General features: G+C 34.8%; 2 protein-coding genes across 2 annotated transcripts in view; one reads left to right on the top strand and one right to left on the bottom strand.

Annotated features, from left to right (window-relative positions):
* The window catches only part of PARPBP (PARP1 binding protein), a 130,292-nt gene that overhangs the window by 68,795 nt on the left and 33,783 nt on the right, over nucleotides 1–27,714 (top strand). The window lies entirely within an intron of this gene.
* IGF1 (insulin like growth factor 1) overlaps nucleotides 10,287–27,714 on the bottom strand; it is a 59,964-nt gene continuing 42,536 nt past the window's right edge. Inside the window, exons 3-4 of the mRNA XM_065847240.2 lie at nucleotides 27,028–27,209; nucleotides 10,287–18,054 (exon numbers count right to left, since the gene is read on the bottom strand). Coding sequence (XP_065703312.1) covers nucleotides 17,995–18,054; nucleotides 27,028–27,209 — 242 coding nt within the window. The 3' untranslated portion in view covers nucleotides 10,287–17,994. The remainder of the gene's footprint in view (nucleotides 18,055–27,027; nucleotides 27,210–27,714) is intronic.

Raw genomic sequence — 27,714 nt, 5'->3', positions numbered from 1 at the left:
ACTTTTAGGATTTCTGTTGCTATGAAGGTAGAGAGTTTGTCTTGATTTATGTGTTATTGAAAGATACCGAGTTGTCAAAATTATGCATTTTAAAAAAAAGTCGTATTTTAGGGAGCAGAACATTTTGCATGCTGAGCATAGTGTTAGAGTGTGTCTGCTGAGAATTTGAACCAGAGACAGAATCTAAAATAATATAGCCCTAGAAAGGATACTAAATGAATTTGGAATCTGTACCTGTTTCAAATTTCAGCTGCTGTTTTTTCTTGTTTTTCAGATATAAAATAGGGCTTACTGTGTTGCAAAAATGTCCAGTTTAGAGGAACGTTTAAGGCTTTGAAGCTAGGTTATTTATAATTATCAGCAAATTGTGTAGTTTTGTCGGAATGCCATGTGCATAATGAATTTCAAAATTTACAGTGAAAGTAGGCTTCAATATTGCCTATGGACTCAACTATGCGTGTCTGTAACATTCTGCTAAATGTTCAATATTTATGTTTTGCACTATACAGACAGACTCATTAATATCACTTGCTGGTGAGACAGTGCAGTTAATGGAATGCAACTGTCTTTTGACGTGTCTTATTTCTTCTGTCATCATTTTCCAAAACTAAGAGAACCAAAACCTTTCATGTTTCCTTGTTTTTCATGTTTTCTAGACCTCTGGTAGTTTTTGCATCCATTTGGATACTTTACATTCAACATCACTTATGGAATTTGATGAAAAATTGTTCTAGTATTCCAGTGGAAACTTTAACACTTCTGAAACTGTTTTATGTTCTATCTTCTACTCCTCCTCCTCTAATTTGGAAGATGCATTTTACAGTGAATCAGCTCCTTAAGAAATGGAAAATAGTTAAGTAAATTTTGTTTGAGATTAAGAGTATTTCTTCTTGTAACATTAAATCTATATGTAAAGTATTGAAAATGCATCCTTTTTTCCCCACTGTGGTGTTTTGTATTAGGATGTGAGAAACTCCTCAGGAGAGAAGTGGTAATTTTGGATCCATAGCATCATCTTACCTGAGTGATAAGGCATTTTCAGCTGCTATCTGAGAAGGCTTGTCACAATTTCTTAGTACTAGATTTTGTGCTAATGGAAAGTTGAAACATTAATATTTAAAATATTAAGTATCTACTAAGTTCATCCTGTGTATGGTAGGATGAAATGATGATATTTTCAGAGGACATTTTTTTCTCCACTGCTTTAAGGAAAGGACTGGAAATTGAATATTTCAATAGCTACATCTAGATGTGCTGAATGAGTGCAAATACACTGTGGAGAAAGATGAAAACTTCTTGGAAATTCATCTCTCTATTTCTCTCTAGTGAGTCAAGTGGATGAATGCTAAAGTAAAGTTAGAAATTAAAGTTAGCCAAAATGAATAGCAATATAGAAATGAGAAATGACTTGTTCAGTGTCTCATGATGTCTAAAATTCTACAGAGAGGTTGGTGTGCATTTGTTAATATGGATGACAAAAATTAGTACTTTAATGCCAAAGCTGCAACTTGACATTTAGAGTTGTCCCTGAGTCAGCTGGTGTTCCTCTTCAGGCTTCTAATGTGGATTAGCTCCTCTGCATGCCCTAGAACATCAAAATGAGAATTTTGAAGCAAATATTTTCACCAAATACTGCTCTGTAAATACATAAACTACATGCATAATCTTCTAAATTGAAACATTTTTCAATGGCAAGTTTAGATCCGTAGTATATTTTCCAAGTATAAGTTTGAGGCAGTCATCTGACTTTTTCTTAAAGTAGGAAAATATGCACTGTAATTTCTTAGTTACGAAGCTGATCTTCTTCAGATCTTGAATTTACGATGAGATGAATGTTTTTCTTCGATCAATAATCAGATGCTTAGATGCTTTCACTGCTTTCTTCTTGACATTTTATGTAAACAGAGGTGTCATTACCAAGCCTTTAACATAAGCAAAATCTTAATCCTCTTCTGAGCGAAGTGCATGGCAAATGATTGGCACATGAATTTAGTCTCTTGTCTTTTCCAGACTCAAAACCTGTCCAAAGCATAAAAAAACCTGTGAATGCTATTAGGAGTGTTAATGAATATTCAATTTGTCATTGTCTCCTTTTGCTTTTGATAAGACATTGTTGAATTGCATGTTAATCTTTCCTCTTATATGAATACAGTTCTATTCTCTAGAGACTGAAGGAATTGTTTTCACAGTGAGATTTTTTAGAGCATTTCCTTTTTCAATTAAAGTTGGAAACTTTAATCAGCTTGGTAAATTACTGTGTATTTGTTACAGCTGTTTTGTCTGATGCTTTTGTTTCCCTCATAAATGTATTACAAGACTCTTAAAGCTTACCAGCCACATGGTGGTTAGAAGAGGGGCATCCGTTAGCAGTGTTTCAAAAAGTATTGGTTTGTTATCTTTTTGAATTAACTTGTTTTTCTTGTTTGTCTGTTTTGAAGTCTTTTGACAAAGAGTAATGTCTATTGTGCAGCCCTACTGACAGAACGAGTGTTGAGAAATATGTAGCAATTACTGATGTCTCCTAATTCAATATCGCTTGGCTGCTTACATGAAATAAATTCTTGTTTTGATCTCATCCAGGCATTGATTTCTCAACAGATTATCAGAGAGAGATATGAAAACCCTTTACAGTCTCTTTTGGAAGCTGAATATCTGTGGCTGTTTTTTGAGGAAAGCCATGAGACTACGTTTTAATAGAAGAAGAATAAAAAGAAACCTGTTAGGAGTACATATATAGTTTAGATTTCTGTTGAAACTGCTACATGTAAGTATGTACATTGTTTGTAGAAACCTGTATCAGTTTTTAATTTGTACAACTTTTTAGGAGTCTGTGATATCTGAGGACTGCATTGTATGGTGTTTTCATTAAGACTCCTAGGTTGATGTCAGGATACCAGCTTACTATCACCTTCTGAATTTGCAGTCTTGTGGATTCTGATGTCTGAGAGTTCTATATGTAAATTTTAGATTGAAATGTTAAAAGTGGGACAAATATATTCCCTATATATATATACATGATATCTTCACCTAACACTATGTTCAAGTAAATATAATAGCTTAAATTTTCTTCGAAGTGCCTCTGAAAAGTCTGGGTTGACTTCTTGTATGTGTTTTAGTACACAGGTTAAATTCTTTATCAATGAAGACAGAATTTGAAACAGTTACTAGAAAAGATTAAAAGTAAAACTGAAAGAAACAGGCAACAAACTTAAATGTATGAAGTAGCATTGTCCCATGACATTAAAGACAGATAATCTCTTTGCAACTGGAAAAGAATGTCATAAAAGTTTCAAAGGCGTAGACAGTACTTCTGATTGATTTCAGTAGCTTTCTCATCAGATCTGTGCTAGACTTGATGCTTTATTTCCCAAATCTAGAATAATAGAATGTCTGTAGTAACATACTTGCTTTTAACTGTGAATATAAAAACAGAATTAGAATTCTTGAGTGCTGCTCTTGATTGCGTTATGGAGTAGCTGTATATTTTCTGCAAGTTAGATAGAATTTGGTCTTTTACTTTCATCTGATGCAAAATGAAGATAATTTTGCTTCATTTTCTTATGAAAAACAAGATGAGATATTCCATAAGTAGAAAGAATTATTCATTCATGATCTCATAACATAATTATCTGTACTAGTTGCTGTCAATTTTTTGTGTTATGTTCAAATTATATGGCATACCACCTTGATAATGTCTTCAGGCTTCAGTAATCTGATGCACCACATGACACATTTCTAAATGGAGAGTTTTAGAGGAGCCTTCATCATAGAGTATGATATAATGTTTCAACTTTTACATTTTTGCATTTTGCCTTTCATTTTCCTGAAACTTTTCAGTTTACAATTTTGCAGATTTATTCTCTTCCTGAGTAGTGTCTGTAATTGCATGTACACTCTGAAATTGGGCACGGAATAAAACTTTCTGCATAAAGGGGGCAAGCAGGATAGGAAAGAATCCACTGTATTATAAATTATTGATTATTACTTCTAGCCAAATATTGAACAGAAACTTTTAGAATGGGAGAGATATTTCAAAGTTGCCTTTGTTTGTTCCGTTGTTTGCCTTGATAGATTTATGAGCCTTGCAAAGTTTTATATGGCACATTAAGTCAGCTTTTTGTGCAGCGGGAAGATCTCTCATCTACACAAGGTTGTGTTGCGTATGTCTGGGTACTTCTAATGATTCTTACCCATTCTGGTGCTTGAGCGAATTTAAGAAACTAATGTAACAGATCAGGAAGAAATCACAAGATGCTGGAGAAACACTGTGGTGTCATCAGATAAACTCTGTCTTTTTAATCAATCTGCCAGGAACAATTTACCTGTATCTGACACTAGTGTTCTGAGCCATATTGCAGAAGTTATTCTGTCCAACACATGTTAAATGAAAACATCACCATTCATTTCCCACACTTGAGGATGTGAAAGCCTTAATGAGGGAGGTTTTGTTAACACTATTTTGAAATTTTCAGCTTTAAGCAACTAAATTACTGTATTTATCTGCTGCTGGGAAGCTTGAAGGAATAGTGAGCTGCAAAAGGGAGGATGAAGTTTCTTCCTCATGACCTACACTTACTCTCACACAGAAATCAAATACCGTGGAAAATGCTTCCTGAAAGATTCTCTGAATGTATAATTACTAGAACATGGGGGAAGGAGAAAAAATATTTAGCACTGTTGTGTTTTTTTTTGTACAAAGAAACTTGTGCACACACAAAATGACAGTTGAAAAACAAATGGAGAGGGAAAGAAGGCACTTAGAGTACTGATGAATGTTCAAGGTATGTAGTAAAGATATGTAGTAAATGACATTTTCTGAAGTAATAATTTGTCAGTGCCTTTGAAAGTTCTTTCAGATGAAAATTTAAACACACATTTACAGACTGTTCTTATTTTGGATATATTGTGTTAGCTAAACGTGATTATACGGATACTTTCTAGGAAGATAACTTTTACAAATGGTGGTGGCAGATCTTTAGCGAATGGTGTTCCCTGGTAAAGCAAAGACCCAGCTGCACAGAGAAAACCAGGGAGTGTAAGGGAATGAAATCTGCCTGTTGTTAGGAGACAGTGAAAAACCTTACTCTATGAGAATCCTTTTTCAAACTCAGAAGGAATATGTGGATTTGATAGTTTTCACATTGCATAAGTGAATAGAAAGAAGAAAGAAGTAAAGGAATGGAGACTAGAGCTAAGACAGCATATATAAAGTAACTAGCAGCACAAAATCAAATCAAGGGATTTGTACTCTGACAGGGGAAATAGTCAAAGCTACATGAAATATAGGAAGCCTGTAGTTTATATTTTTTTTATTTTAAAATCATGTAGTAATTTAAAATCCTTAAATAAAATAAGGTTTAAATGTGCCTCTTGTTAAATATTGTTGAAAAATGTCCGTGAAAGAAGTAAAAAGTATCCAGAGAGAGAAAGTAAAAAAGACAAAAAGCCGTTGCAGAGCTTTCTGTTGAAGTAGCAAAATGCATATCAGTTGTTAATCAAGACAAAAAAATAGTCCATCTACATCGATAGATTTACATTACACAGAAAAATACCTTTGGTCGTAGAATTATAATGATTTTATTAATATAACTTTTATTAATGAGAAACATCTTAAATGGACCTACTTATAGTACATATTTATGTAATGCTTCAAGTACCTCACAGAATCTTGGCCAAAGACTCAGATGGCATTTCTATACTGGTAATTCTCTTACTGCATTGGCTCTTAGAGCAAATAAGTTTGAAGAACCAGTCGATTTCCTTGTTAAAAGGAAATAGAAAAGCAAAAAGACTCAAAAACAAATCCTGCCAACTGAAGATTATTTTCTTTATTTAGTGCCCAGGAAAGTTCCAGTCCATATCGGAATAGAATGGTTAGAAAGGGGGTTGACCTTATCCTCAAGATTCCAGCAGTATTTGAGAGCCAGACTTGCTGGCCACTGGGATTCTACAGGATACAGAAACAGAAGTTTTGAACTGATATAAAGGAAAACCCTAGACGTCAGTGGTTACCCAGAAAGGCAGTAGTGATGTCCCCATTTGAATGAGAGATGTAAGTTTCTGGGATGCTGATGAAGTTCCTTGACTCACTGGCGTCCTTGTGTAGTGATAGTGCGTGCTGCTAGTTCAGCTGTTATCTTGATTTTGTGATTACACAGTATGGACACTGGCATTGAAAGAGCAAAAAGTGAAATTAAGGATAAGAGGAAATGTTTCAATACCAACTGGTGCTGTTCTGGCTGGCATAGCAGAGAACATGCAGTATTTGAACTACGTTGAAAAGCTGGGTAAAAATATTGTATGCTGTTTAGACACAAGAAGAGTAGCAGGAATTGTGTTTAATAGTAAGTTATATTTGCAGAAAAGACTAATTCAGGTGTTTTGTCTGAAGCTAATAACTGATTTATTGATTATTTAAACAATGGGATATGCTTAAAGCAATATTGTGTTCGACACGTCAAATTACCAAGAAATTTACTGGCCGATTTACCTCTAAGAGCTAGGAATGAGTTATGTGTATGAAAAAATATTTGTAGCTGGGAAGTACCAACAGTGGTAACAACACAGAGATGAAGATCTGTAGGAAAGGCAACGATATAAAGTATTTTCAGACAAGCAAGGATTTGAAGAATATGAAATGGAGAAAACTATGTCCCTTGCACAGAATTAATACTTATTTTGGTAGGGATTCTGAAGTCAAGTAATTTCAATAAAATCACTGTGAATCCAAGCACAGGTAACAGACTGATACCTCTGTAATGTGAACTGGAATACAAATGATGGGTGTGATAGGAACATGAACTATTGACAAGGATTATAGAAAATGTGTATCTGAAATACCAATGCCTAGTCCAATATCTCTCTGTTCTGTAAAGCCACACTTGGATCTGGAATCCATCCTACATAGCATTTAAGTCTTTGAAGGAGTTGATATCACCAGGAAAGCGAGGGCATGCTTAATGGTGTAGTATCGGGCACCCAAAAAATGCTGGCATTGTTGCTTTTTTTTCCTTTTCCAAATTGAAACCTAAATGCAGTGTGTATCAAATCAATGGAAGATCTTATTTGATTCCATTTTCAGTCTGATGGCATTTAAGCCTTTATCTCTTACTTCTTGACAGTGTGCCCCAATCAGTAGACTTACCAGCTATTTTGTTGGAAGGACTGGGAAGGCATTTGCTGATTGTCCTATTGCACTAGGTCACTATGTAGCAAAGAATATGTGATACCTGGAACAGAAGGGAAAAACATCCTAAACCGAACCAAACCAAAGGGTGAAAACATTATTTAGTGGAGAGAGCACGTGCTGAGAAAGATGATTCCTGGAGGGCTTGGATTTTGGTCCAAAGACAGTGTATTTTAATTGAAATAGTTGTTGTATTAAAAAGTAATCCAAGTACTCCCCAAACAAACAAAACCAACCCAGTGGTAATCTGGAAATCCTGCTTTAATCTTCATTTTATCTCGGTTTGACTAATACTTTTCTTTCTGTTCTGTTCAATTTCTTCTCAATGTTTTGGTTGTCAAAATACAGAGATGACAAATGAATTCTTTTCAGAAAGCCAGCAGAAATACCTGTATACCACTGATGCATAGCGCAAAACGTACAAAGTCTTATGAATGTTAATTTCTCAGTCACTCTCTCAGTTGGTAAAACATACTTCTCAGAAGTAGCTCCTTTTCTCAGAGATGAAAGATTTGCTTAGAATCACCACTAATCAACTTTATCTAAAAAGTATGTCCAAGAGATACAATAAGTAAAAACATACGGTCGTAAGCCAAAATTAAGGCAACAATGTGTGAACAAAGGTATTTTTAACCAAGTGTAAAACAGTATGAAAATATAAGACAAAGACACACATAGCTGAATTAGACTGATTTTTTTTTTTTTTTACTTAGACAACTTAATTCTCCACACCCAATGTCAACTTTGCACTAATAAAATAAAAAAAAATTATTCCATGACATTTTTAATAGCTCCTGCTACTCCTAACTTTTACTAACCTTCCAGAAGTCCTGCCTTTAAGTTGCAGTAGATTTCTAGACTGATTTTTCTCTTCAACTGTGATCCAGAACTAATTCCAAGTTAGGGCAATAAGATCATTTTCCAGTAAGTCAATATCCAGGCTTGGTTAATCTACAGCAACTCTTTGATCAAAAGACTCTATAAATTAAATGATCTGCATCTGAGGAAGAGCACAATTGAAGAAAGGAGATGGCCACTAAAGTGTTGATTTTTTTTCTGTATTATTAGTAATTTCTAGGACAATTTCTCAATCCTTGTAGAGTACTCTTATTTTTATTGTGATGCCATAGAGTTGTATTTAATAAAAAGTACATGTTTCTCATGCAAGACTGAAGGCTCGTGGTAATGCATGTAATACATGTGATTAAAAGCTTAAAAATTGTAATTAAGATTGCAAATGAATAGATTTTTAAAAAATATTTCTTGGCCACATAACCAAATCCACAAGTTGTTGTGGTTTCTGTTAACTGCGTCTCAGCATCAGAACGTAAGAATGAAAATACGTTTATTATTGTTGAGTGATTATTTTTGAACTGAAATCCCCATAAATTGCTCAGTTATTATGGCAGTGTGTGTTGAAAAATTATTTGCTATGAATATTTAAATATAGAAGATTTTGCATGAAGGATATAACTTAAGGGATTGTGCCCTTCAAGTTTAGAATGACTACTATGCTAGCAGGCTAAAAATACAGGAAATCAGAGGAAAGATAATATGCGAAACCAGTCCAGGAAACTGTTTTGCACTGTAGCCAAAATCAAAATCTAGGGAAAAACACCTGAACAAGGCAATATGTATTGAAACTTTCCTATACTCCATTGATATACAATTTAAGGACTTCCTAGGCCAGAGGACTTTTTAGTGTCTGTTTACATTTGCAGTGGTAAGGCTGTCCTCAGGCCTCCCAGGACTATTGATCTGGTAGAGTGAAGTACTGCCCACAACAAAAGATGGAATTATGGAGTATTTAAGCCAAATGGAGATACACGAGTTCTTGGGACCCCAAGGGATACACATGAGGGTGATGAGGGAGCTATGCAGTGTTGTTGTGAGGTTGCTTTCTATCATATCCGGAGGAAGAGACTGAGTGCACCATCAGCAAGTTTGCTGATGATACCGAGTGGTGAGGAAGGGTTGAGACACCAAAAGGCTGTACTGCCTTTCAGCGAGACCTAGATGGGCTGGAGGACTGGGCAGAGAAGAACCTGATGAAATTCAGCAAGGGCAAGTGTAGGGTCCTGCACCTCGGGAGGAATAACCCCAGGAACCAGTACAGGTTAGGGGTGGACCTGCTGCAAAGCAGCATTGAGAAGAAGGACCTGGGAGTTCTGGTTGAGAACAGGTTGACCATGAGTCAACAATGTGCCCTTGTGGCCAAGAAGGTATCCTGGAATGCATTCAGGAAAGCGTGACCAGCAGGTCAAGAGAGGTTATCATCCCCCCCTACTCTGCCCTGGTGAGGCCACATCTGGAGTACTGTGTCTAGTTCTGGGCTCCTCAGTTTAAGGACAAGGAACTACTGGAGGGAGTCCAGTGGCAGGCTGTGAAGATGATTAGAGGCCTAGAGCACCTTTCTTATGAAGAGAGACTGAGAGAGCTGGGTCTGTTCAGCCTGGAGAAGAGAAGGCTGAGGCAGGATCTTATCAATGCTTATAAATATCTCAAGGATGGTTGTCAAGAGGATGGGACCAGACTCTTTCCCGTGGTGCCCAACAATAGAATGAGGAGCAATGGGCACACACTGTAGCACAGGAGGTTCCATCTAAACATGAGTAGAAACTTCCTTACTTTGAGGGTGTCAGAGCACTGGAACAGGCTGCCCAGAGAGGTTGTGGAGTCTCCTTCTCTGGAGACATTCAAAACCTGCCTGGATGCATTCCTGTGCCATCTACTCTAAGTGAACTTGCTTTAGCAGGTGAGTTGGACTAAATAATCTCCAGAGGTCCCTTCCAAATCCAACCATTCTGCGATTCTGTGATACTAGAAAGTTATGGCAACTCTAGATGTTTAGAGATTGAAGAAAAGCAAACATTGAGCACATCCAAGAGGGCCAAGGTCTGTGAAGATACAAGTTGGCCTCAGTACCTAGAAAGGCATAGAGAAAAAAAAAAAATCTTCCTGGAAGCTGTTTCCAAGCACATCCTATTAAGGTATGTCATGTTTTTGATGTATTTTGAGAACTGAAATGTATATGTCAGTAAAGAGAAAGGAAGAATGCAAATTACTGCGAAATTTTTGTGGATGAGGAAATTGCAACGCATTTTTAATTAACCATAATCCTTTATTAGACCTCACAGAGGTGTAAACTATACATACAAATACATTAGAAAGATACCCTCTTAACAGTAATGCTTCACATTTTGGACCTGATACCAAGAGGGTTGCAAACATTTCAGTACATTCTACAAACCAAAGGGTGCATTAGCCTTTATGTATACAGAGTGACAAAGCCCTTTACTGAAATCAAAGTAGATAAAAGTGAAAATCAGTCAACTACCTCTTCCAACCTTTACCTACCATAAATGCATATAAAAGCATGAATACACTATTATTTATGGAGCAAAGTTTACTGTTCTAGAGAGAGGGGAAGAGAATGGTCAAGATGACATTACATGAACTGCAAACTAGCAAAAATTCTATTTTTTTTTAATATTTGTACATATCGAGAGCTCTGTTTTTTGATTTATTGGTTGTTACCAGAAAAGCTTATAAGTGCTAAATGGGGAGAATAGCGCAACAAAGACATTGTTGAGGTATTTGGGGGATTCTGCAACACAATGATGTTACATACACAGTATGAAATATTATTTGTCATCAAGTAGTGACATTGTATTGTGAGTAAGCACAAGAAAATAAAAAAAAAAGGAAAGAATAAATCCAGTTAAACTTTAATAGAGAGTTTAAATCGTTTTTAGTGAATTAACATCTAACACTTGCCACTGTTTGATTATAATGACTTGAAATGTTAATAGTAGCATTATTCAGTAGTGAAATCAGAAATTCATGTATCCACATTCATGCTTGCATCATGGAAACCCCAGATTGAATCAGGATACCAATTGAAGTCCAACAGTGATGAAAGGGAAGATAGTTGATATTCCTTTTGGGAAGGGTGTCCTCCTGAAAACCAAGTGCTATTGATCTCTTCATTTAGCACTTCTGAGTAGCTTTGCAGATAATTTGGGAGTAGAGAAAGTTAATGTATGATTTGATTATCAGCAGCAGGTGGTGCTGCTTCTTCTACTTTAACTTTGTTTCCTAAGATCCTGAGGCTTGCTAAACATGTTTAATATTCAACCCAAAGACTCCAAGGATTAAGAAATTATAAACCAGAACCATTACATTCTTAGAAAAGCAACACGAAGTATCAGACTACAGGTGAAGCTGTTCAGAACATTATGAAGTTCCTGTATGCTTTCAGTGGAACACTTTATGACTGATGTTTGATGAGACTTAGTTTAATCAGTCAACTATTATCATTTTACACTTTTAACAGTTGTTTTTCATCACAGGATTTTTATAGAATTCTGTCAAACTAATTCCTTAGAAATGGTAATAAATGAATAGGTAAGATTTAAATACCATATCGTACATTGTAACTTGCATGTGCTGTATTATATTCAAACTTTTCTCTAAGTGGGAATAATGAAGAGTATTATAATTCTTATGCAGTATTTATATAAATTTGATTAGAAATTCTAGTAAATAAAAAAAAAAAAAGATAGAATTGATCCCTGTGCACAAAACAAGAGTATTTTACTTCTTTCATTGATAACATTTCAGTCTATTGGTCTTGGATCCTTTGTCTATGATAGTTGTTAAAATGGGCTTTTTCATACAATAAACAAGGTTAATGCCAGTAGTCAAGGAAGAGTGGCACATTCACTTGATTTTAAAATTTGCAAAGTTAAATATTTCAGTACATAACATGAATTTCATTGAATTGGTTGTAAATATAATTATCTAGTTAAACCTTTTTCTTTAATACGAGTACATGAGGCATGACCCTATTTATCAAGATAGAGTCTTTCTTTGTTTCGCAGGTATTTTGTTGTTGCTTTAGAGGAATGAGATTATACTAATGCATGTAAAATACAATAAGATGGAATGTCTTTGATTTAGTTAAGAAATGGTTCATAACTGTGAAATGTGAAAAAAAACCCCTCCCAACTATATTTTTACTGTTTAAGAATTTAAATCAAGTGTGAATACATGAATCTTCTAGGTGGTTGTAAGTATGTTAAATATGTGTGGGAAAGAATGTTTAGCAGCAGAAGTCTCATGTTGATGCTTTTTATGACTTTTGTGAGCCAAGTTGGCAAAATAAAAAGTTACTGAAGAATTCAGAGAAATCAAAAATTATTATAAATAATTTGGCATATAGAAATATACAGTGCTAAATCTTTTCAACTTCTGAAATAGTTTAGGGTACTATAGAGAGGTATGAATTATTCTTACAAAAACCATCTAATTGACAAATGTATGATTTAGGTGATATTATTAAATGTCAGAAATTTTCATTCTTCTCTGCTTATATTAAGCGTTCTTCTTACTTTGAAGGGATGTTACACTGTAAAAAGTCTCACTTAACAGAAATTATCTGGAGAAGAATGAAATAAAAGAAATTTTTAAAATAAATGTTTTCATAATAAGGCCCTCAGAGTTGCTATTTTGTATCTGTACAGATAAATCGATTTGCCTGATGACAATGAAGAAGTGTCTTATGATTTAAAAATCAGGTAATTTCTTTAAGTGTGAAAAACAAAGGTAGGATCTAACTTGTGGCACCCATGTTATACAATGTTCTTCTAAAATTAGATTCCAATTGGATTATTGAAAATAAACCATGAGAAATGTTTAAAAAGCAAGAAATTCAAATTTTGCTTGAGAGGAAAAAGAAGAAAAGCAAAATATACACATGCACACACACATGTACATACACACATTGTAACATTTCATATATATACACATATACATACATATGCCTATATATGTATATATCTATATATACATACCCTCACACCCTTTATGCATCTAGTATAAGATTTCCTAATGTAAGCATCAGGGAGGTCCTTCTTGTTTTGGTCTCTGCTAGACTGGTATCTCTATGCTGTACTATATGTCATCAAGTTTTCAGATATTCCCATAACACCCTTCATGTAAATAATCAAAGAAGATTTAGATATACCAGATACTGTGTGTTGGGACAGTTATAGTCCAATAGAATATTCCAATGCTGTGAGAAGCAAAATGTATAGTGTAGGATTATAATGAGTAAAAAGTTTGTGTTGTTAACTTTTTCTTCTTTCAAGACAACTTTAAGCTAGTTGTTTTACTTAATGCTACTTCTATAGATGAATTAGATAATTAGTAATCTCATCAAGGCAAATTCTTTATTTTTTGTAGATGATTGTACTCAAGAGGAAAAAATCTTAATCACTTGAAAGCCTCATCCCTTCCTCCTTACCCCTGCCTCCCCAAATCAAAACAAAGTGAACCAAAACAAACAAACACACACCCCACAAAACAAATAGACAAATAATAAAATTATGTTGCAATAGTGTTTTAGCTAGGTTTGCTGGGGAGAGGAGGAGGGAGGAGTGAGTGTTGGTTTTGAATAGAAGTTTGGCATTTGGAAGACTTGCTTGCACTGAACAGCATCCTTAAAAGAGGGACCAGTATAGGTTGAGTCCCCAAATAAATTATTACTATTCCTTTTCAGACTAAAAATAAAACATTTTAAATATATTGATTATACCTTCATCAGAACATAAGTATTCTATCTAGCCTATAGGTTCCGAGAATCTCTATTTGGGCTTAACTTACCATCATTTCAAAACAAAACAATGAAATCTGAAATTTTGCATGTTAGGATGTTCATAGTGACAACATAAAATTAAAAAAAAATTCACAGACTGTTAGCCATATAGTTCAACTTTTTCTCACAGTTTGAAACTGGTAAGAATTAAAAATAGCAACAGTTTCATGTCAGGAATATTTTTTTTTTTCATTCTTTGTTAAAATCAGGTGCATTTCTTTGTGCTTTTTTTTTTTTTTAAAGAATATTGACGTTTGGGGGGCATGCTATGAGTGAGAAGGTAAGCAGCTAAAAATAAAAATGTATGCTCAATGAAAATGTCAATCATATCATGCCACTGACTTTAAGTCAAACTCTTCACTGATTTCAGACTAAAGTATGGCTTAAAGATCTTTGGCATGATATAGAACTTGCATTAATCTGAACAGGCTTTCAGTCATATCCATTGTTCCCTGACTTTAATAGCTTTTCCACATCTGTATTTCTGATTTGGAGTAAAGATTCAGAATTGTGTTTCAAGTCCATGAACTTTTGTGGCATTTTGACTCTTGTTCCTGCCCCATCTCCATTGATGTAAGATTCCTCTGCCATTGCTGAGTGACAAAAAGTTGAAAATTATGGCTAGTAGTATTTCTATTTTAATAACCATACCTATATAATTGTCATTTTCATACATTAAAAAAATATTTATGCTTTCTTTTATATTTTAGTCAAGTACTTTCTTAAACAAAACAATAGCACCACTTTGGCATTGTTGGCCAAATCAGTAAAAGGTAAAGCAAATATGCTACACTTCTCTGATCTTGTCTTGTTCTGCACTTGCTTGTTAAAATGGAGAACCAAGAAGACACAGTGCTTGGCCTAGAATCTTCATTAATCAACCATTGATAATAATTCAGCAACCAGTTCATGGGGCAACTAAACACAGCTACTAGTTGTGTATGGAATTCGCTTCTGTAAAGGAAGCCCACCACTAATCTTAAAAAAGGAACTGACACTGTAATGTGTCTTGGGCAAAAGGTGGCTACTTTAAGGTACTGAATGCAGTATCCTGTTATTTGATTCTCTTTTGTCTCTTGACTGAATGGTGCAAATGCGCTTCTACAAGTCTTTCGCACAACTCTATGTTTGTAATTACGTTTTGAGCAGAATATTTAATTTATTCATTTTACATTTAAACTCTTAATGATTAATTATGGTTACTATGGACATGAGGCTCAGATTTTACTGCCTTGGTGAAAGAGATCTATTAAGTTCCGTGAGTCTAGATCTGCAGTCCTTTTTGAACTACCTGAAAATAATGAGGCTTATTTCACTTTTTCACTTCTGCGCTTCGGTGACATTCTGTGTAATAACTGGAATCTTATGTCTATTTTAGAATGCAGAAATCTGTGACTTCTGTCATGTGATTTACATGATATACAAGGATGGGGAGTGGGATTTTCTTCACTATGTAAGTGATTTATGAGAACCAATGCTATCCAAGGGACCCTGTTCCTAAATATCTGGAGTGCTTTTGAAAATCCAGCTGAACCCTTCAGTTTCTCTAATTAGAAGTTTTTTAAGTCAGGCTACTTTGTAGTTTTGAGAGGGACATGTTTTGGCTCATGCTTCAACCTATTTAAGTAGTGGATTTATTGAGATTATTAAGCTAATGCAGCCATTTACCTTTCGGACTGACTGGTATATCATGTGCTCCCTGCCCCGTGACTGGAGATTTCTTATGCAAATGTGCATTTCCCATCCATGCACTTCTTACTGCTACAGTGGTGGAGCCACTCTCCATTTTGTGATATCATTTATTCTCTAGTAAAGCGAAGTGTTGCCTTTGAAGCTTATAGATATTCATTATTTATTGTAGTTTCTTTCAAGAATTGTTCTAATCTGTTTAGGCAGTTCTCAAGATCCAATGTTAGATATCACTGTCTATGAATGACATTTTCTAATTATGGTTTCTCAACGGGAGATACATGGTGGTATGAATGTGAATGCATGAATCCCAAGATAAGACCAAAATCGTAATTAATTTACAGGCATTAAAACAGCACAATTATGTATGGTTATTTAGTTATGTTAATAGTACATCAGTAAAATTTTATCTACAAAGAAACTTGCCACCACAGAAATCTGCAAATTGCTTTTTGTGCTCACACCTTTCCTCCCTCCTTCCTTTAGAACTTCAGAGGAAGCAGGGGACAGAAAGAGTCACAGGACATGAAATTGAAATATGCATTATGTCTGTGGCACCAAAATAATGGCTTATTCATAGAATACATTTCAGAATTCTTAACAGCCACAGAGGTAAAAATACTTCCCTCTCCATCCCCTCTGCCAAAAAAAGACCTGTAAGAGCTGTAATAGAGATATCAGAATTGCTACCTTTGCTTCTTGAATTGGTGGTAAATAATTTAAGTTAATTTCCTCATCTGATTCTCTGTACATCCTTCTTCTTTCAACACAAAGATATCAGTCAGTGACAGCTGTGACATATTCTTTTTATTCGTTCGCTGTTCTGCTTTCACATTGTGATGGCAGCCTATTGTGCATATAAACACGCATCTCACAGGAAGTGGAGGGTTTAAAGAATTGCATATACATTACACTTTCCTTGGAAAAAATACAAACCCCATGTTTTTATGAGATTAAAAAGTAACTATAATAATTTGTTAGACTTTAAAGACCTCCCTTTCACGTCTGTTTTACAAGATACTACTGAGGAGCTGTACAGTATGCAATTTGCAGAGATTCTTCTCTCATGTTTTAGTCAATAGTTCAGTCATCTTCTCCCATGGATGTGGTAGAAAGTAAGGCAGATTTGAGCCTTTAGAAAGAGATACTTCCTTTTCAGATCTAATTGAACATCTCCCTAGTTGCTGTGAAGTCACATCTGATTGTGGGAAGAATTCAACTGGCAGAGAACTTGAGTAACATAACACTTACATTTGAATAGAATGCTGATATTTCCAAAAAGATTTAGTCCCTGATGCACTACCCTTTGAAGTAGTTTGAGGGCTCTTTTCCAAACTGTCTTCTTTGGGCCTAGGCATCTATGAATTTGTGTTCCACATAGCTGGAAGTGAAAACACCACCATTCAAACATCTAAAAGGAAACAAATGTCTGAATTTTCTTTTGATGGTGGGAAAGTTATTCCCATGTTGAAATCTGAAGCCATTTTAGTTCATGTAAACTGAATATTTTAAAAACTATTTTGTTATTTGATCTTTGGCTTGATCTTTTCATATTTGCTTTTACCTATTACCATTTTGGCCAGACCCTTTCATGTAACAAACTATAAAATAGCACCGTTGTACTATAAAACAGAGATTTTTACATACTGTTTGATATATGTGAATTACTGATATGCTAAATTTTACATACTGCATTATATGGAGGAAGAAAGAAGTTACCTATACTGTTGCACAATAATTACCTGGAAGAATCAATGATTTCAGAGCCTATGTATACTTCGACTGCTTTTAAAAATCTTTTGTCTCACAAATTGCAATAAACTGCATCTTTGCAAGAGAAGGAAAAATAAAACTGTCTTAAAACAAATGCATCTATAACCCATATTCTGTCAAAATGCCACAGATGGAATTAATGGATGTTTAAAACTGTGTATGTTACCTTACTGCTGCTGTTACTGGGAATGTTAAACTGTGCAAATATGAAGGGGTAGAAAAACAATGTTATCAGACACTGTAAAACAAACAGCCTGTTGCTTGTATAGAAGTGCAAATAAAAAACCACCACTTAGACAAGGCTGATGAATGACTCCAGCAGCCAATGTTCATAGGTTAATTTAGTGCAATTGGATCCATCAAAGGCCCATAAATTTGTAGGCTTTTGAGGGGCACAGGACTTAAAGAGATTTTGTGCAGGACATTTAAAACAGGTTAACAAACAGTAATATATCAACCACAGAATTTTTTAGCTCTGGGCTGGTTAAAATGTTCTGTTCTTTAAAGACTTAATATTGGAATGTTTAGTTGCATTGTTCACTGGGAGAATGCCCATTGGTTGAGATTGCATCAAGCTTATTAAATCATAGGTTTTTTTAAGTCTTCCAATGTTTAACAAATAATTTATTTACAGCAAAGTATCCTGCAGATGGCACATTCATTCTTCGTTCTTGTGGATGGCATGTTCTTACATTCTGTAGTTTCTGTTTCCTGTGTTCCCTCTACTTGTATTCTTCAAATGCACTTCCTGAAGGAGTAGAAAACAATAATTATTCCAGATAGGTTTTTATGTTCTGTAAGACCACAAAACTTATATTAATGGGAAAACAGTTATCCTGAATGCTGGAATTGTTAGAGCCCTTCTGCCAGTTCACAGAGAACTTAACTATACAAAATTTCTGTACACTAAATTCCCTGTTCTCATAGGCATAAACACCTTTATTGCTGCCATTGTTGATCTTGCAGATCTTCATAGTGGAACCTGGATAGTCTTAGACATACAGTAGGTACCAAAGATTTTCTTCCAGAACAAGGACATTTGCAAAAGCAAGATGTATAGGGGCCAGGAACTTTAGAGCTGCAACTGCAGGATTTATGGAGCCTCCTGGGCTTTGGGTATTCAGTGCTCAGAGGTTTTCAAAATTGCTGAGTGGGACTCTGTTACCTACATTTTCCATAAATGGCATATTAGTTGTGTAAGGCTTTTGCTGGATAAGGCCTTTAAGAGGATAAAAATTGTGGGTTCACTGCAGGAGCTGCAGCCAAATAATTTGTATTTTCAAAAAGAGACAGGGTGATGTGCCAGGCAAATCAAGAGGGCTTTGTAATGAATAATGACCTCAGTTCAATGCCTTCCCATGCACAGGCCAGTTTCCAGCAGCATTGATGGGTGTGGCATGTATCTTTCGGTCTGATTTCCCAATTTGTCATGCTGATGAACATTAGCAGAGCCCATATCTTTGCACATTCTGTGCGGGACTAGAGGTAGAATTTTTAAGTGACTCTCCATGTTTATGATCTTCATCACAAGTAGAATTCTTAGTTAAATGAAATCATGTCTGTTGTCCTGAGAAATACCAAAACAAAAATATCTCTTCAAGAAAGGTGAGGCAAAAAAAAGGCAAAGGAAATGTAAACTCTAAAATTCAATAGTACTGAAAGTTTTGCCTGCCTTTCTGATGGCCAGAAAGAAAATGGAACATGATTTGGTGAATTACAGTAGTTTTATAAGATTCTTAAAAATGATTTCCTACATAAAATACTATTCTTACATAACTTTTCCATTTGCCTCCAGTATCTGTTAAACATTTAAAAAATCAGAAAATGGGAAAAGATCTCAAAACTTGAACTTACACATTCATTTTCTCTAGTTTTGGACCAGGTTCTGATGGATATGAGTTGAATTATTTTCAAAATATAGAAAAAAACCCAAACAGCACTAGTAATTGTAAAATTAATTATACCACCACCAAGTAAGAGTCATTTAGTCAAACTAAGATTCGTGATCACTGACCAGCCAAATTTGTTAATAGCAAAGTAATCATAATGAAGTCATATCTTTGTTAGGAATCTGACATTCTAGACGTTCTAAGTCTGAAATGCAAAACTAAATGAGGAAGAAGAGATTAATCATCTAGTCACTATTCCCATGATGACTTCAGTAGGGTACTGGTTTGTTTTAATCAAATTTTGCTAATACCACTGTAGAATAAATTCATTAGCAGGGATCAAATATGGAAATAGAAATGGCAACAGAATTCTGCTTATCCATAAATTAAAATAATTTTTGCTGGTTTGTTGCCTTTTTCTCTTCCAACTTTTCCAAAACTACCTTTTCTGTCTTTAGTTTTCCTTAAGTTGTATCTTATTTTTCATGTTGAAGTACTCATTCTGGATGAACCTTTAGATTTTCACTGATTTTCACTAAAATCATAATTGCAGAACTTCACAGGAGTCTGCCACTGTTAAGAATCCTGCCTTATGCTACAAATGCTTATCTTGGTAACAATGAACTAAAAACCCAGAAATTCCTTGACTCATCTACCCAGTTTTTTTCCTCATGGCAACAAAGGAAAACATCCTCATCAATGCTGCCCCTAGGTTCTTCTTTTGACAAGAGTTTACCAAAGTAGGAAAAGTTATATGTTACATTTTATTTGCAAAAAGTCATACATTCTTAATGGTTGCACACTCTGATCTGTAAAATGGACTGTGACATCCTTATTATGAAGCAACAGCCATTTTGCATTGCAGTGGCTTTCAAAGTATAATTAGATAATTGAAAATTAACTATATGTTTCCTAAATTAAAATATAAGTTCTCTCCACTACTGTTGTCTGACTTTAAAATGGCTTTATAATCCAAACAAAACAAATGCTAAGATGCAGTAGAGTTTCAGTTATAGGTTTTAGTACTGACACATAGATGGAAAACAAGCCGTCATGATACACAAGCTAGCTTTGAAATTGAGGAAAGATGACAGGTTACTTTTAGAACAATTTCTCCTCTGGAATCGGCATTTTAATTAATAACTACAAAGAAGCGGCACTTGTGGTGGCAGCAGTAACGTGTGCCAGAAAATGCTTTGACTTGCATAACACATTTTTTCAAGTATAAAATGTTGAGACCATTAAAAAAAAAGTGTGAAGGTATAGAAAAGCCTGTCTTTTTTCTCATGTCGTTGTTTTTTGGTTTTGTTGTTGTGTGTTGTTGTTTTTTTTGTTTTTTTTTTTAAGTAGTTGGAAATAAAATTGTCATCTGTGATACTTGTTTCATTATCAGATCCTCTGAGCTGATATTCAGACCCAGACAAAGACAGTAAACATTTTAATACGACAGATGCAAAATGCCAACTTTGCGTAAGTCAGTTCATAAATAGAGAAGCTCAGACTTCTGTCACCTTGAGCACAGATCTTTGGAGACCGGGCAGCATTAACATAAGAATAACAACTACTTCAGCGATAGTAAAGGTCATTTAACAAAGATGGAAGGGTATTGGGAAGCATGCAGTGGCAGTCCTGTCCTCTTAGGATGGACATTCAAACCTCCTTTTGGCATTAAAATATCTCTTGCTTTATTGGTAAGAAATGGAAAGTCTAACAAGTATGTTGTAATAAGCATGATGTCTTAGTTACAAACTCTCTAGGGACTCTTTGAAAGCTCTTTAGTTCTGTGGGCAGTGTGATCAGGAACATAATAACAAGGCTGGGAAGTAAGCAATGGGAGAAAACAGTTTTCTGAAGTGAAGAGGCCATGTTCTTCTATCTGTTACACCTAAAGGTTTCCTCATTGGCTTGGTAATGTGGCACGGCTCTTATAAAAATTAGGATTAGTGCCATTGTGAGTATTTTGGCCTGTAAATGTATCTGTGAGTTGATACTGAGGCAATTACAAAAGAATTCACCAATGTTACAAAGATTAATGAGCAAAAATGCAATACTTTCCTGTTTTCTTAATGGCATTTTCCTAAACTAAAAATATTAACATATTTTCTCTCTCTTAGTCTCATTTAGCATTTATTTAAATTTTGAAGGATAGATAAAGTTGAAAATTATGATTTATAGAATCTGCTTCCTATTGAAACTTTTTTGGTATATATATTTATGTGTATTTTGCACATACGGAGCCCAAAGAAGAACAAGGGCTAAAAATCTAAGGAGTGCAAAATTATATCAGGATGTAGACCTCTTTGGTCCTTTTGCTCAGGGTGCAAGAGGATGGTATAGCACTATGGCTTTTTGCTTTCCTTCTTTATTTACTAGATTTTTAAATCAGCCTTACCAGTGTTCACATTCATGTAATAATTTTCAAGGTACCTTAAAGGTTTAAGTTGACAACTTGGTGACACTGCTTAATCAAAAACGTCACAGTCTTCCCTCATGTACACAACTGTTGTGGAAATAGCCCCATTTCCATTGCTTGAACAGAGAACAGTAATTTTTCAAAGTTCTGTTCAGCAGTGTTCCAAATTGCTGTTGAACTTAATTCAGGGTAAATAGACTAAATTTTTATTAGCATTCCTCAGAAGAGAAAGAAGCGAATGAAAGAAAAGCTAGAGGGTAGTATGTATACTGAAGACAGAACTTTAATTTCCCTTCTTGCTCCTGTTTCACACTTTAAAACTCTGAACATGAACTTAGTATAAAAATAGGTGAAACCGTTACTTTACTTTCCAACACAAATACTGAAGTTCCTCCCTATTTCTTACTCCTACCTTACTATCTGATGTATTTGATCGTTTAATGAGATTTTAATCTTAAAGCAATGTCAACAGTTACTCTCATAGCTTTAGGTTAAAAAAAAATAATCTTGATCTGTGATGTGCCTTTTTTTTTTTTTTTTTTCTTCACAGCAGTTCTGTGTTTAAAAATTCAGGGACATCTTTTTTGGGTTTAGAAATGCTGATGTATGATTTTGTCCCCTTTAATAATGTCTGTTTGTATATGTAACTAACTACAAATGAGATACAGAATTTTATAATGGGTTTGTGGTATGCACTTGATCACTTCCTATGTTTTGTCAGTTCTAGCAAGACAAGTACCTAAGGATCTGTCAGTTTTTAACAATAATATACTGAAAGCTTTCAACCAAATATTCAACTAGCAAATAAGTAAACAAAACAGGCTTTGGATGACCATAACAGATGAGTAATATTAAACTCCTTGAAATTTGAAATTCTGAGGAGAATTAAAATAGCTTAATGAAGATTAGTTTAACTACAATAAAGAGCTGCAAGGAATCAAATGCTTTGACTTTTTGAGAATAAGGTGTTTTGCTGTGGAAATACCAAAATATTCAATTCCAATGTGAAACTTCCCACTTTCCCTTTTCAAAACATCATTTAAAAAATTCAATATTCAATATAATAAAGAGATATAGAGAACTAATTCATGTTAATGATATAAATATTAGTACTAGAAAGGTAAATTAAACAAACTGAAAAAAACAAACCAATCTTTAACACCCTTGATCTTAGTGTTGCAATGGGGTCTGAAATTATTCTATTCCATTAAGTAAATAGTCCAGGACAGTTGTCCTGATTTTTTTTTTTTTTAATTCTTCAATCTCAATAATAAACTGAAAATCAAATTTAATCCCCTTGCATTACCTGTATTTCTTGCATATTTTATGTTATTTCTGTATTTCTGGTCAGCTAGTCCTATACTGAGGAGTCTGAATTATTAGGGCAATATATTCTAGAACACAGATTGACTGAAGGTAGATTATATGGATAGATCCTACTCTGTTTTAAAGGAATAATTTACCTTTGCAGATCAAATTTGGAGAGAGAAAATAAAAAGAAGAAAATGGCTTCCTAAATCTTAGTGAGCTGTGTTGGTTTTGTATTGATTGTTACAGGAATACGTGAATGCTATTGAAAAAACTATTTGTATAAAACTAAAGCATTTTCTCATTCAACAATCATTGTCCAGTTGTCACCAAGAAGACAACTTTTCTTCTGTGCCAGATTTGAGCATTTAAAAACAGAACTGTTATTTTATTGTATCTTTCCTGTACCCTAGCTTGGATATATTTATTGTTTCACACTGTAGAAAGCAATCTGAATGCTCCAGAAGCCTCTCAAACTACAAACAGTTTTTTCATCCCAGACAGAGTTGCTGATCCAGACAGGTTAGACGATCTCTGTAGGCTTCAGGCCAAGAAATATAAAGTATTTCAGGGAGTAGGGGAGATACTTCTTGTTAAGTAGAGGGGACACTCTTGTGAGAGTTTGGTATCCTTTAGATAGTCATCTGAGAGGATGTTTGACTGCTGGGCACCAAGAGAAACTACAAATTACTGTAGTTCACAACTGACTTAAGGCCCACAGTGCTAAAATCCAACTGGAATGATACTCTGGGGTGGTTATCCTGTAGCTAATTGCATCGTGCTCTGATGCATACCTCACTTCTCTCTGCAAGCTATTATGCAGTTTTGTTATATTAATTGGCTGTTCCAGTTTAAGGTAATTCTGTCATGGGCTGAGTGCGAAAGAGGTGCGGAAAGCTGGGCACCTAAATTAGGGTAAAGGTTTGGTATGTGTTCCGTTGTATACAGGATTTTTTTTGGTGGATATGTGGGGTTTGCTGTGTATATAATACCCCTATGTGTATCATAACAATATATTTCTTTTTTACTTTTTAATATATTTTTATATTTATTTGTGAGTAAGGTCTTAGAACAGGGCAAACAATGATCCTATAGAAAAATAAAATATTTTGTTCATTAGATAGAAAACAAATAATATTCCACACATACAGTCACTGTAATTGAATTAATACTAGTTCTTGATATTGGTCTTATAGCACCAATTGGGGGTTATCAGCCCACATTAATAATTCAGTGTCTGGCCCTCATCATTCAGATTTGTAGTGTAGTGTAACAACACTTGTTTGTAACATAATAACTAAAGATCAGCATAAACATAACCTATGAACAGAATGGCTCTGCTCCATTGAATTAACTTATTCTATGAAACTGTGCATAGGAGGAATGATTTACTCAAGGAATTGGAAAAGCAAACCACCTACAAAAGCACTTAAACCAAACCCCAAAACCTGGATTTGTCTATTAAAAAGGTTATGAGGAGATGCTAAATAAAAACTACATTAGGAGTATGAAAGGCATAAGAAAATAATTGTATTATGAAATCTGAGAGTAACTGTACAGCGTCTTATATATTTCACTTAATACTGCCTTAAATCTTTTATCTGAATAAGAAAATATTAAAGATATCATATATATTTTCTTACATATATATTAACTTTCTACGTATAATATATGTATCTCATTTATAGCACATAATATTAAGAAAGAGAAATATTCTAAAGCAGAAAAAAATTGCTCAACTGAAAAATAATTAATTGTTTAATTAAAATCAGTGACATATCAACACTATGAATTAGCCAAATTCATTTATGTTGGCGGAGCCTATCCAAATAAGAAAGTATGAATATAACATTGTCTTTCTTACTGGGGGCATGTACAGCTGACTTCAAAAAGAAAAAAGAAAGACAAAAAGTAATTACATGTGAATATGTACCACGGCTTCGTTACATAGAGTTTTTCTTAATGATTTCTCTTTCCCTTCTCTTCCTTTATCTGTATTTTCCTTTTATCTGTCATAAATCTGAATAGTTTATCCTACTCCTTCTGTATTTTTGTTTGCTCAATCTAATTTTCTCCATCCACAGACACTAATGAAAATTTCAGTGTGTTTTTCCCATCAGATTTCTGTTGTTTCATCACCAAAAACCCATCAAGAAGCATTTATGATTTTTCTGCTTCTGTTCATCTCTCTCCTCTTTTTCTCATACGTTGTATTTAAAGGTGTTTTTTTCTTTAATATTCTTTTTTTTCTCTGATTTTATTTTCCCTCTGCTTTCCTCAAAATTGTGTCTTTTCTGTGTGATGCACCATGGTTCATTCACACCTTCAATATTTCTCATCTTCTCAACCTCTTTGATCTAATTCCCTCCTTTTTTTCTCCTTTTTTTTTTTTCTTCCCCCCCTTGCCCCCCTTTCTTTCTCTGTTCCTCATTGTCCTTTTACTGCTCTTTTCTCCTCTTGAATTTTTCTCTTTTTCATTTCCTGGATGATTTTTTCTCTAGCTAGATTCTCTCAATTACTACATACTCCTTCTATTTTTTTTTTATTCTTCCAGTATCCCCTCTTGAACATTGCTACAGAAGAATGCAAGGGCTTTTTTCTGTTCCTTTCTGTTTGCAAGAGAAGGGTTTTCCTGCCTGTCTTTCTAACTGGGAAGAAGACAGCTACCTAAAGAATTACATCATTTCTTAGCCCTCCACACAAAGCAGTGTTGAGATCCATCAGAGAGCTGGCAGGTGTCTTCTTTTATTTGAAGTTACAGAGTGTTTTACTCATCAGCTTAGCAACAAGTATGGGAAGGAGCACACAGATTACTGGCCAAGCCTGTTTTATTATTTTCCTGCAAGCCCTAAATATATGTGTGCTTAGACAAGAGTAAACCACAGGATTTACTTGTCTATAGTTGAGCTCTACCTGAAGAAGTCTTCACTTGTCATTTGTGCCTTTTGAGATATTCATGGCTAAGATGACACTTCCCAGGAAGTATCATACAGCCATTACTTTAACTGGTTGGAAACTCCTGAGGACGAGGTGAATGGATTCTGTTCAACAGATTGTCTTATGGAAAATAAATGGATGCCAGAACTATTACAATTGTTCTTTTCATGAAGATGATATCAAGGAAATTTGTATACAGTGCTGGTTTCCTGACTTCCTATGAAATCTTAGGATTTCATGCAGTTCCATTTCTTAGAAGAAAAAATTTCAGATAACTGCAGGAGGGGGGCCAACATATGTGTAGGACAAACAGAGTCAACAGCAATAAAATATATCGCTAGAGGCTTACAGCGTATGACAAATAACAGGTCAAAGAGATGTTCAGAACTCAAACAGGAGCAATGGTTGGACATGAGCTTAATGGCAGGCTAGACTAAGATGGGTTTTCTGAACTACAGGCCTGGTTGAGGAGAGAAGAAACTTAACTACATGTATGTATAGTATATCTATTATGACAGAAATAACAATCTGGAAACTCTGAACTCCACAACTATACAAATAATACCGTAAATATTTTAAGTGCTTGGAAAATACACATATTAAGCATTAAACCGTTAAAATGAAGTATGAAATGGTTACAGTAACTATCCAGTTAATTTGATTCTGATAAATACAAAAGTAAGCCAAAATAATGAAGAAAGAAAATGTTCATTTACATGTAAAACAGAGAGCAGAAGAGCTGTGTTTTCCCTCTTGATCACTCACTCTAACTCCTCCTGATACGGAAGGATGAGTGAGGGGATTCTGGATAGATCAGTTGTTAAACATTCAGTGTTTGGTTTCTTTTTTGAAAGGAGTCTTAGGTGCTATTTATTGTAAGATGATGTGAGTACTTGTCATTTACTACCCAGTAGCAGGATAAAGCCTCACAACTACTAGGTTAGCAATTCTGTGTTCTATTCAGTGTTCTAGGGGATGAGATAAAACACACCATTTCCTACTTATTTTCTACCACAGACACTATTTTCCCCAGCCCCACTAAATCTCAGTGTTCCGAGCAGGCAGAACACATCAGTTGTTTGCTATTGTTTGCTATAGTTGTTTGCTATAGTTGTTTCCCTGAAATAAGTAGGGCTTATTTGTGTGTGTGTGTTTGTTTTTCAGCCTGGCCTACCTTTTGTGCTTTTGGCATATCAGTGTGGCGCTGAGCACGTACAGAGCGTGCAGATTTAGGTGGCTTTATTGGAGCACAATACATCTCCAGCCTCCTCAGGTCACAACTCTGGAAGCAGCATTCATCCACTATTCCCTTGTGGTGTAAGCGTCTACTGCTGGATCCATACCCTGTAGGCTTACCTATTCAAAACACAAATGGAAAGTTTTTATGTTAGGAAGAAAATGCAAAGATCTTAGCAGCAATGATATTAAGTTGCATTATTTTAACTGAATCACCCATGGCAGTTGCAGAGGCTTCCTGTGTGTATCTGTACTAAGAACCTGCTCTCAGATACAGCTTTGAAAGACATTCCTGGAAATGGCCAGCTTTGATCTCTGTCTATGGTGGTTGTTATTTACACATTTGAGCAAAACTATAAAGTATTATTAAAAGATTTTCTTGAACTGTCTTGGCATTTAAAATTGAATGGGAGGGAAGCTGAAATCTGACATTTCAAAGCCTTGCAAAGGAAATTTGCCCTTTAGCTTTTGAATGAAAACTGATTGCTGAACTGACTGAGGTAGCTGGTGGTTAGGGATCAGATCATGCCTATGTTGTAGGCAAGTATTTTGTAATGAAAAAGGCTACACTGAGGCACTATGTGAAATCAGAGTGTGTTCCAAAGGGGAATGAAATACTGTATAC

This window comes from Patagioenas fasciata, chromosome 1 (genome assembly GCF_037038585.1).
Source record: "Patagioenas fasciata isolate bPatFas1 chromosome 1, bPatFas1.hap1, whole genome shotgun sequence".
Taxonomy (NCBI): Eukaryota; Metazoa; Chordata; class Aves; order Columbiformes; family Columbidae; genus Patagioenas; species Patagioenas fasciata.
This window is presented reverse-complemented; position numbering and strand designations above follow the sequence as displayed.